Consider the following 12,830-nt stretch of genomic DNA (forward strand, 5'->3'; position numbering starts at 1 on the left):
CAAAGTATGCTTTATCTTCCCTCCAGGAAAACACAACGGCCAAAAAGGAGCCGACTTCCAAATAGGCAGCAACACAGTTGCATTACACTTTTCGTGTTTTATCTTAAGAATACAATCACATGCCAATCGAGGCGGGGGAACAATCCAGTTGCTCTCGCCTTTCCACTCCACACTAAATGCGTCTATAGCGGAAGTACCAGGTCACCAATATCTAGAATTAAATTTGGCGCATTTAGTATTGTAATTACATGCAAAACAATCACATGTATGTGGACCCCAAGTTGTTTTATAAATTTTCGAAAATATAATTTTCAATTGACCAATCGTCACTATCAGTGGACCTACTCAAAAAATCTGCTTGATCGTTGCTTTTTCGTGGAACCCAATTTGGTACCAATATTATACCATTACTTCTACATACATCATCAACATGTACTGCAATATCTTGCAGATATGGCTTTCTACTACCTTTTTTTAAAATACTTGTTACATTCCTCTAATCGGAGTTTAATTTTACTATAGATCCTTTTACTTGTACCAAAGAACTATTAAGCACTCTGCGTACAGCTTCTAACTCCCTCCAGGTAGAACTGAGTCTTGTTTCAGACTCGGACCAACAACCCACCACATCGCTATTGTTGTGATTCTCTACATAACCTCCAAATCCAGCTCCACTGGCGTCACAATAGACGACGGTTTGCTCATTTTCACAAAACCAATCCAATTCCTCTAATTTCCCACAATTCAGCGAATGTATGTTACATTTCCAAAATACTATCTCATCAACAGCCTTGCTTGTCACTAAGACAGGAGTGTCGCAACTCGCTCTGGACAATACGCACTGATAAAGAGACCTTGACCTTAAACGTACAATCGGCCGTATAGCGCTTTGCATCGAAATCAGCTGACCTATCAATCTTGCAATTACACGTACATGAAACATATTTTCATCTTTAACAATTTTAGATGAAAGCTCATTTAATAAACAGACTGCGCTTTCTATACGCTCATCATTTACTCGCACAGTACCATCATGCATATGCCAAGTATACCCTAACCAATCTATGCACTGTCGAGGTTCCCAATGACATTTTTCATCAGCGATTAAGAACCCAAAAGTCTGCCAATCTTCCCGTATGAACATTGAAACGCGAGAAGCGTTTTCAAATGAATTTGAACCTCCGAGACCGTCATCCAGAAAAACAACTATTTTGTGAACCATCGACCTCCATTTTGTTACAAGAACTCTCAAAATCTTAGTAAAAATGAAACCCGCTGTAGAGATCCCAAATAGTAACACGTTGTAAACATAATACCCTTTTCCGTTTTCGGTTTCCCAGCAAAAACCTAGAAATTGTCTATGTTCTGGAAAAAATCATTATATGATGATAAGCGGATCTAATATCAAATGAAAATAAATAGTCTCCTTTACAAAAGATTTGTTTAGCAACTGATTGATCCTCGAAACAGACCTTGTATTTAAATAATTCTGGATTTATATAACGACAATCTAAAACAAGTGTCGGTTTTCCGCTTTTTCCATAAGCCACAGTCAAAGGATTAACAGCGACTGGAGGTTTGTTCACTTGAGAAATACAGCCCTTAGCCAATAAACTTTCAATTTCGCTCGACACAAATGAACAATTATCATTAGCAGATTTGTTATTTGGTAAAATAACAGACCGTGGTACATCTCTAAAAGGCAACTTGTATCCATTATTCACAACATCTAATATGTACTCGCTTGCGTTTTTCCAATACTCGTACAAGAATTAAGCCTACCTACAGGCGTTTTTACTGAAATTTTGCAATCGAATTCTACTTTTATTCTCAACCACACTACAATAAACATGGTTACTTATCTTGTTATCTTTCGAAACAACGGCTCCACCGTCTGGGACTACAGCCTTGCACTTTTCTCGCCATTGTCCTGTACGCCCACACCGGAAACACGTCCCGGGCCGTCTAGTCTGCGAAGCTGCCGTTGACTGATTCAATGCCGATGCTATATTGCCATCGCCTTTGACATGAAGAACGTATGGAGAGAAACGTCGATCGCGGTTCCGATGCTCTTGGCGCAACTTCCGGTCTGCCTTCTGCTGGTCTCTGTAGATTTTCTTTTCGTCATCGGAGTCCTCTGCTAATGGATGTGCTTCATACTCATGCACTACTCTCCATCCGCTATCTAATGAGTCTGCTAATCTTATGAGCTTCTGTCTATGCAATAGAATGTCCGTACCTTCTTCAATCTTCTTATTCGCGGCTACCACAGACTCGGTGGGCTGCAACCTGACGGATTCTTGCAAAAATCCTTCTGCCTCTCTTAATTTGTTCAAAACTTTATTGTTTATCTTGTACTGCTCCTCGTTACTCTTTTTACGAAACGTGTAATTCTCGTTCCTGGACAAATTTTCTTGAATAGAATTTAGCTGGGCTTGCGACAACTGTTGATTTTCGCTCATTCGTCTTTCCAAACTCTCAGATTTCCTTAAAATAATGTCCTCGAATGAGAATGAATGTCATTCTCTTGACTCGCCATGGCTGCACGACCACGTGTAAAACGAACTGTGTATTAAGAAAAGAAAAGAAAACCTGTCCGCACTGACTGAAGACGCCTGGTAGAATGAACTCTACACAACATAATCATACGTTTGAGATCCTCGTGCAAGACTGACCAATCATTTTATTACTGTTAAACAGTCTCGTTTCGCGTAAGACAAATATTTCACGCTATACTATCGAAACGCGTGAAATAAAAATTCTCACGAGCTTCATTGCCTTCGGGTATGCCAAATATGCGCAAGCTATTGCGTCTGCTGTATTGTTCACCGGTATCCAGCAAGTTTTCAATCTCCACCACACGATCACGCAGCATGCTATTCTGATTACGGAGTGTTTTGTTTTCACTTTCCAAGATGGCAATTCTTTTTGTGAGACCATCAACAACACCAGATATTATTGACTACCATTTTTTTCATTTCGACAGCCAATGACTGTTGCATGGACTCCTGAACTGTTTGAAAAATAGCCAGCAAAGAATTAGTATCAAGTACAACATGGTCAACATTACATTGCCAGCTACGCTTTCAACAGTGTAGTTAAATTCGCAATTGGAATCGCTAAGCATGCGATTTTTTTTTCTGTGCACCGCCTTGTTCACGAGTTGACAAGAGGGAAATAGTTCTCTTTGTTTTAGTGGCCATATTCGGAGTTGAAGTATCGTAACTCATTTTAGGTGTTACTATTTAACTTTGGAAAGTATAGATTGAATGATCTGTGTGCGTGACGTTTATAACAGTACATAACCTAGTACAGTGTGGCCATACCACGTGGTCCGTGATGTCATTTTGGTAAGCACGTCAAGTAGAAAATTGTCAACATTGACTCCGCTAAGAAACTTCAAATCCATGTAAGTATCTTATTACTTACTCTTTTTTGACGAAATAAAGCGCAGGCTAAGGGCAAAGTTGAGCACTATTCTCGGTTATGTAAATATTTGACACCAGATGAATAGTTTAGTCTATCATTCGAGGCAAATTCCTAGATTTTACGTTACAATGCACGCAAGCACGACAAGCACATTTTAAATCTTCCAAAATATCTGTTTTATATTCCTTTTTGCAGTGCACTAATATATGCGGACATGAATAATTCCATATAAAATGTGTTTTGTCCAAAAAAAAAATATCTTAAAACACCATCTAATGACATTTTAATGTACACCAACAATTTGGCTAACACGACAAGCAACAAAATTCAAGGCAAGCACGACAAGTCGATATTCGGCTACAACGACTAGTAGTTATAAGTGTAGAATTGGTAACTTCTATGTTGTCAAACTATAAACTTCAATAAGTGTAGAATTGGTAACTTCTATGTTGTCAAACTATAAACTTCAATTTATTTTAATGTGTGTGTCCCTTGTATAGTTCGTGTCTAATGTCTATTTACTGTCTTCGTGAGATTCTGTGCCCTGTCCTGTCTGTGTGTCTTCAGCCATGTATAATGTATAAAAAGTAACGTGTTTAAGATGTTTAAACAGAACAAATGAACGAAATCTGCACTTATAAATGACTACTGAATCGACATTAAGACATCATGTTACCATAAATAAGACTCTTCGTCCAAGTTTATAACAGTTTTACGTATCAATGAAAATTTGACTGCAATAGAAGACGGTTTAATTTTGACACATAAACACTCTTGAAAACATACAACTAAAAAAATCTAGCGTTTCTCAAAATACACCTTTTCCAAGTTTTTTTCATATTCAGAAAACATGTTGCCTATATATTCGGAACAATCGCAAAAGCGTCGATTAAAAACATGCCGACAAACGTATCTTGTTTGTGATGTAAATAAGAAAGATAAAACATTTTTAAAAAGGAATATTGTTCATATTTGAACTATAATAAGAACTTTCTTGTTTTGTTTTCTTACAATGTTTATATCTCTTTTGTAGGAATCATGAGACCAAAACCAACATTCAAACTCGGAAAGCGAAGCAAGCGTATCAAGACGAGACGAGACAGACATCAGCAACACGAATATCCAACGTGGGTGTCATCTTGGATCAAAACCGAAGATGAATTATTTAATAGAGTGAAATATGAACATAAAATGCGTTGTGTTTACTCATCACACTGTCCACAATGAAACACATTTTTGCAAACTAAATCTCCACCAAAGGCGGGCTAGTGCGAGAAGAAACGAGAGCAATTTTATACCTACTTATAGACTTGGACTCGACATGAAAGAAATTTAATCATCAGATACCCCCTTTCTGTAAAATTCCTTATTTTAGAAGGATTGCAATCAAGAAGCTGGACTTGAGATAACACAAAAAGTTAAATATATAAGTATTCATGCGCATTATGTGTGTTTTAATCAATACCAGGATTAAATTTAATGGAAGTGCTGAATATTTACTTCAGTCAAATAAATGTTAAAGTTAGGTGTTTTTGTCGCCTTTGTAAATCAGGGACCGTATTCCCCAACCGATTCTTAGACTTAAGAATAAAGAATAGACTTAGAACCAAGAAAAATGTGTTCAGTGTTTGAATATATACAGGCCTCCACTGGTGATTATGTCATTAACAAAATGTTCTTTATGAAGAATAATATATATAGAAATGTTTACCGCAGAGTTTGACTCAAAATTAAAGAAATTATTGAATATTCTAATTTAAAGAATTTTCTTTATTCTTAGACTTAAGTCTAAGAATTGTTTGGTGAATACGGGCCCAGATAACAATTGCTTGCAAATAATTAATTAAAGCTTTGACCAGCATTGAGTCAAGCGTTGTTTTTATAACTCTTAAAATTTCTAAACCTGTACTTTGATATAACGCAAATGCTCATTTGCCTTTGCTTTTTTCTTAAGATTTGCTCCATGCTGTTAACGAGTAACGAAGATTTGCCCCCTCTTTGTGATTATCAATTACATGGATTTTGCATACATTGAACACATTTGTTTTGTTTTCATTCATTTTGTTTGAGAGACGAACACTACGCATCGAACGTTTTATTATTAATTTTAATAAATGAAACAATATTAAATGGCACCATAACATCACATGTACATCACAATTGCAATAATATAATGTAGCGTCAACAATTTATTTTTTCAAGAAACGCAACAAGTAAATGACTTTTTTGAGCAATGATGTATGGACAGATAAGCATCAAATTGTTATTATGACTGAGATTTGATGATAAAGCTATTATCACAACTTTTAAAGCACGGGTAAATCACAGACAGGTGAATGTCATTTCTAATACAAAACATGGCTCGCGTATTTAGCACATACGTCACATAATGCAGTTTAGCAGACTTGAAAACATTAACAATCGTTTAGACTAACACCCTGTTAACTTTAAATGCGAATTAAATAAAATAAACAAAATGTTAAATTTCTTATAAACATATTAAAATACAAAACTTAAGCTTAAAGGTATTTTAACATGTTTTATGTTAATAACTGCATCAAAAAATAGCGACAGTTAGTTTACTAGCCAGGAAAAGGTTAAAAGACCTGGCAACCGGGCCCTTAACTGTACATCAGTTTAAATGTAGACGTGAGTTTGATGTGTAATAGTAATACGGAACTACCAAGTATTTCAGAATGTTTCATGTGGTATTTAAAGTCTGAGAAAACAATCTAGCAACAGTAACAAAAATGTAAAACATAAAAACTGCATGAAAATAATAACGGAAAACCGTTAACTTTCACTCATGAACACATGTGAGTTGAGAACAAAACACGTTATAGCTACACGTTAATTGTGTTTCTGCCCGTAGTGCCTACAAAGTGAGCTGATATGTTTGTAGGCGGCTTTGCACACTCTGCAGGCATGTTTTTCTTCACCATGTCTCTTCATATGTTCTCGCATATGAGCCCGAGTACTTGTCTTGTGTTTACATATCTCACACTCGATCTCTCGAGTGCACTCTTCCCTGGTCGAGTAGGCATCTAAATCTGCTTGCGTTGCGAAGTCTTTGCCACAATAAAGACATACATAATTCTTTGCGTCTCTGAGTGCATTTCACCTGTAATAATTCATAAGCATAATAATCACATGTATCCTACACGTACACTTATTATATTTTTATAAATTCGACAATAACACGGCTTCAGAAACATAATTTATAACAACTGGTCGTATAAGCCGAATATAGACTTGTCGTGCTTGTCTTGAATTTCGTTGCTTGTCGTATAAGCCAATTTGTTGGTGTATATTGGGAAATGTCATTAGATGGTGTTTTATGATATTTTTGTCGGACAAAACACATTTTATATGGAATTATTCACGTCCGCATATATTAGTGCACTGCAAAAAGGAATATAAAACGGATATTTTGGCAGATTTAAAATGTGCTTGTCGTGCTTGCGTTCATTGAAACGTAAATTCTAGGAATTTGCCTCGAATGATAGACTAAACTACTCATCTGGTGGCAAATATATATATAACCGGGAATTGTGCTCAACTTTACCCTTAGCCTGCGCTTTATTTCGTCAAAAAAAAGAGTAAATAATAAGATACTTACGTGGATTTGAAGTTTCTTAGCGGGGGCAATGTTGACAATTTTCTACTTGACGTGCTAGCCAAAATGACATCACGGACCACGTGGTATGGCCACACTGTAGTACATGTGTCATGTATACTGGAGTGGTAAAGTTTTGTTGCTAAAAATAGATCATAACAAAGAACATCAACTCACAATTTTCATTCCTGAATAGCATTCACAAGTCCAACGTAATGCTCACAGTTTCCCACTAGATCATTGTAGGTATCTTTATGTCACTCACACATCCCAGCACTACTTATGAAAAAAGTAAAAACATTACGAAAAAGTATGAAAAAAACACAGCCGAAATTAAATGCGACCAATATGTCTGCCACCGGAAGTTAATGTAGCTCAATTGCTGTAATTTAAGTGTCGCATACTAATACTTTAAATTTAGATATTAAATTTAGATATGTTATGAAATCTTGTATGCCTCATTTGTGGAAAGACACGAATAAAAGGTAACATTCATTAACTCCGAATCGCACATTCTGTAATATGTAATTATGTCAAGTATATCCAAGTTCATATGCAGAATGTGTTGTGTTTATATTAATAACAACGACGGCTATGCACAACTTTGACACCACTTTCGTGTGCTTTAATAGACCGCCTGTTCCATTATTGCTACTGTTTTAATTTACTTACATTTATCCAAAACGTTCCACTAGAATTTCGGACCTGCATCGCTGCTGATATTTATCTCTTAGTTGCAGTTTTAGTAGAGTGATGTTTCATGTATCTAATATATTATCAGTAAATGGCCTTATAACCTTTATTAGTACATAACTATACATGCTTTAGATCAGCCGTTTCGCTACACAGAATATAATTTAAAATTGTTTAAGCTCGTGTACTACGCGAAATAAATCTGTTGGGTGACTCGAAAACTGGAAAATGTATGGTCATATAGACTGTTCTCATCAGACATATCGAATTATTTTCACATTTATTTTTCACATTTATACAAAATCATAATCATATTCCAAAGGGATACAAACTATTTCGGCAATTCGTTTTTAATTTACGCCAGTACATACATTTTTTTGTTATCGCATGCTTACTTTAAAAGTATTCCACAGCGAATTCTGCATTTCTGATTTACTAAAAAGAGTGTGTTATATCTGGAAAAAAGTGTCGAGCAATCTGTAATAGAAGTGCCATTGTCATTGAAATGATCGGTAAAAGAAGTGTCCATGAAAATTTGGCATCCGACTCTATAAACTTTGAATTTCCTCAAATACGTTAGTAAACTAAAATGTAACATGTTGTAACACTAATGGACATATTGATCTTTTATTTGGAATAGTTGGCATGTTCTTGATTTATTTTCTAGTAGGCCTATTTGTTTTTTGTTGAAATACGTACTGATCATCTTATTCGTGATGATTATCGATAATTGTATAATTTTTTGCATAAAATCCACCGTCTTTCCACGAATTTCTTTCTTTGCAATTTGAAGTACTATACCATTAATCGAGCAAAACTTGTTTCGTGTCTGAAAACAAAATAAACATAACATAAAAACAAAAAAACTGAAGAACTCGCCGCTCACGCGTGGCTTTTGTTGTTTTATATTATCGAAGTGCCATCTGTCATCAAAGTATCCGCATACCAGGCGTGGATATAAAACTTTGTAATGTAGCTGCTGATCATTTCCTCGAAGAACTGATCTGAGGTAATAGCAGTTTTCTCAAATCAATTTTTTATCTGTCGCACCTTTGTGCCCATATTTCTCACTCAGTTTTTTACCCATTTGCTTTTAAGGCAGCTTTTAGACATTTATAAGTCAAGATCAGCAGGTACAACACACATTTTTTAATCATACAATGTATTTATGTTATTTGTTTTAAACCCACCTTTGATCTTTCATTTCAGTATATGAAACTACCATGTTTTATAGTCATTTATTTATTTATTTATTCTCATTGAGCATATGCTTGTTTAATTGTTACATGTTATGTTGTTATGATATGTCGGTAAATAGCTATACATAGCTAATGTTTATATTGACATATATGCACCGACTTAAAATAAAAATTGAATTGAATTGAATTGAAAACACTCTGAAACGGAGGCTCGCCTTTATTGGTGTATTCATTTCAAAACTTCCTTATCTGTGCATTCAGCAATGACGGTATAACAATTTGAGCTTTAAAGTTAAATGAAGTATTCACAAAATGCGAATTGATATTTGTCAAGTTAAAATTAGGCCACTCCGAACAGATAAAATGTTTGTCATATAAGCCGCAATGTAATATTATGGAAATAAATGAAACGATATACATGGTTTTATTGGCCAGCATGTTTTCATATCCCCGCACACATGGTTTCCCATAAGAGCACGTTGTCTGTTTATGTTAGTTAAATATTCATTGTTTCGACAAAAACTAATTATGATGTTTATGATGAACGCTGGTTCTAGTAATTGTAGTAAGAGTTTATTATTGGCAATATATAAAGCTCTGGCTGTTAAGGCGAAAGCTGCAATTAATAGAAAATATATGTATATTAAACGTTTATCGATTGCCTCTGATTATATCTAAAATGAAATCGATATATGTTTTTTTGTTATTTCGCTCGCTCGATATGTTATTGACAATACCCCGTTAACAAATAAAATATGTTGTATTGCCTTATAGATCATACTGGTTAAAGCAGTAACGGGTAGTTGGCAGAACAATCAAGTGGTTTGCTATTTGCATAAAATAAACTCGAAAAGTAAGAAACACTTAAATCATTGTGAACAATAAATTTGGATAACATTAAGAGGAAATGAATCATTTATAGTTTTGGTAAAATGGACTCAACACAATATTAAAATACAAACTAAATATAACTGCTGATCTCATTGCTTGAACAAGGATCTAAGTGCTAGCGTGTTTTTATGTTATTTTTGAAGAAACATATAACACCACATTATCTAACACAACGACAACGAACAGATTAATAATCATCTCTTTTGGATAGTTTGGAAACGTGTCAGGGCTATCTTTAAGATTCAAATTAGTTGAACGTTAACATTTAAATAGGACAATGAATAAGAGTCTTAAAATAACATGTATTAAATTAATTGCATGTACAGTGGTATTAAGCTTGCATTTATGTGGAACTTTTGTGCCAGGATGGAGAATCAGGAGAGAAGACACGCTAACAAATGCAACGCATTCGTTTTCTTGTCCGCGCATTGGTTTGTGGGTAGCGGAACTATGTTCCAAAGAATATTGCAATTACGTCTTTATTCCATCGATGACAAATGGTAATGTATTCAACGTTCCTAAAAAAGTTTTATTAGGAAGTAAATAAGTAAATTTAATGTCGTTTTTGATAGTGAGCTCATGGAAGTTTGATAGGGGGTCATTTTTGTATTATGTGGTGTAATTTTTAAGAAACATGTATGGTTGTGTGTTTAGTGCTATTTTGATATAATATAATTATTTTTGTTTCTGCTTAACGACCGACCGACTGAAATTTTAGTGATATGGAATTCTTTTGGTATTACCAGGTGATATAAGTATTTGTGTAATCACCTCAGTCATGGTTGATGTATTAAGTCCGTTAGAGTAAAGGGAAAGACGAGCCACCACTGTAAATCGACATAAGTTTAAAACTCAATATGATACCACTAAGCTTGATATTGATAGATTATAAAGATTATTATGTGCGATGTTTGAGAAACTAAATATTCATTCATGTGTAGATAAAGTATAGATATATATTCATACAGAATGTCGGTTATATAATTTATAATCTTGTCAATTTAAGTCTTAAAAGTGGTACATGTCTTTAATGTTAAAGCATTCCATAAATTACACCTTGATAATTATTTAATCTTTAAAAAATGATGTCCGACTTCCGACATAACCAGCCCAATTTTGCATAGTCCGACAGAGGAATCAAATGTTGTATAACTAATATACAAAATAATGTCACATTACACTTGTTTAATTTGTCAACAAAAACACAGTTCAAATCAATATTGGTGAATTTACATGGAATACATTCGCAAAAACGCACGCATAAAAATCAGTGGTGTAGTTTGAATATTTATTAATTGTAGGCCCTGTCATTAAGCCAATAGTCGTTAGTGAGGTGTTTATCACTATAGACCCTTTTCACAATAGGCCAAAATTGATAAGAGCGCAAATTCAAGTGACTCGCAGAACTCCAAAACGAGGCTGAACGTGTAGCCATTTCCAACAGCACCGCGCAACGCCGCATCTAATTTCAACCTTTTACACTTTTGAACATTCGGCGATGTAAAAATTTAAAAAACACAATATGACATTGTCAGAACAAGCTATAAATATGTACTTCACATTATACGTGTCAATACATTATATACATTTTCTTGATTTAAGTACTTGTTTTTTCCATTTTTTGCACACATTTGACACGCTTTGGTAGAGCTTTTTTATCGCGCTGTTTGAAAAAAAGGATCAATCGTGTTTATTGCTACATCTGTGGTTTAATAGCCCATGTTTCTGCACAAACCCATTATCTCGTTATGTTCAGATACTTTGCCGACAAATACTAAATACCAGCATGGTGTCATAAACCACCCGTGGCAGATGCCTGATCATTCAATGGATCATTGAACATTATTTATGATACCCTAATGACTTATCGTGGTAGTAGTATTACGTAGTCTTTTCTAAGACAAATGTCACGTTAATTACTCAAACTAAATACTGTATAGATAAAAGCCAGTTTAATCATAACAATACAGTACATTCGTCCTGGCCTATTTTTCACACAGACGGACATTCGTTCCTATGTTTTTGACAACTTGAACATTCGTGCCTTCGTTATTTTGACAATGCGGATAATAGCTCCTACATAATTTTGTTTGACAGCCCGGACATTCGTTCCTGAATAATTGCTATCCCGGTCAGTGCATACCCGTAGCCATTGGGGGGGGGGGGGGGGGGGGGGGTGCGTTGGGTGCCTTCGCACCCAATCTTTTTTGACGAGTAAAAAAATTGTACCATAAGTTGCACCCAACTGTATTTGACGCAAAAACGGTTATTTATTTTTCCAGGAACCCAGTGAGTCTTCGTATTTAAGCGTTAAAATAATGTATTCAATATGCAACCGACAGGTCACCATATAATTCATATCTCGATTAAGTCATTTCCAAGATAGCGCATGATTTTTATTTACAATTTTTAACCGTAGAATTGTTGAAATCAACAGAAGTTTTGACAGCAAAATTTGAGAAGATCTAAGAAGACGGTCCCCGCAAAATGGAATTGGAATGTTTGTTATAAATGGATATTTGTTTTCTGTATAATGAAAAATTATTTACCTGGCACTCTAATCCGTATAAAATCGATACTTATTTATGGATATTTGATACTGAATGATTGTTTTGTAACTTTTGTCATCGTTTTTAATGTCTGTTAAAGCTATAACTTTAATAGATATCATAACAAAATGATGAATCCTACTCATTGTGGGTTGAAATCCCCGTCCAATAACCTTTTTCGACAATTATCTAAATGGCTTGAAAAACAATTTGATTTACTTGAATGAATAATCTTATGAAAATGAAAATACATTTAAGATGATTATTAACGGAATGTTAAGCTTCCGAAAATGACTGAAATCAAAGGACACCCTTCGACTATTGCCGAAGACTAATGAGTCACTGGTTAATAACTTTGCATTATACCACGAGTTATAACAATTACACATTGTGCACAGCATTTCCGACAGACTGCATTGTCTTTTTGTTATAGCCCCGTACAACCATTTTCGG

At 34.8% G+C, this 12,830-nt stretch overlaps 1 protein-coding gene and 1 long non-coding RNA gene across 2 annotated transcripts in view; both read left to right on the forward strand.

Moving 5' to 3' along the window:
- The first annotated feature begins 3,344 nt into the window (after positions 1–3,344).
- On the forward strand, positions 3,345–5,465 carry LOC127866946 (uncharacterized). Its single transcript, XR_008043175.1, has 2 exons — positions 3,345–3,409; positions 4,463–5,465. It is a non-coding gene; the product is annotated as an uncharacterized LOC127866946 (long non-coding RNA).
- A 4,276-nt stretch (positions 5,466–9,741) lies between these two features.
- The window catches only part of LOC127848301 (uncharacterized), a 20,847-nt gene continuing 17,758 nt past the window's right edge, over positions 9,742–12,830 (forward strand). The window contains exon 1 of the mRNA XM_052380683.1: positions 9,742–10,328. Within this exon, the coding sequence (XP_052236643.1) occupies positions 10,106–10,328 (223 nt within the window). The 5' untranslated portion in view covers positions 9,742–10,105. The remainder of the gene's footprint in view (positions 10,329–12,830) is intronic.

This window comes from Dreissena polymorpha, chromosome 1 (assembly GCF_020536995.1).
Source record: "Dreissena polymorpha isolate Duluth1 chromosome 1, UMN_Dpol_1.0, whole genome shotgun sequence".
In the NCBI taxonomy this organism is placed as follows: Eukaryota; Metazoa; Mollusca; class Bivalvia; order Myida; family Dreissenidae; genus Dreissena; species Dreissena polymorpha.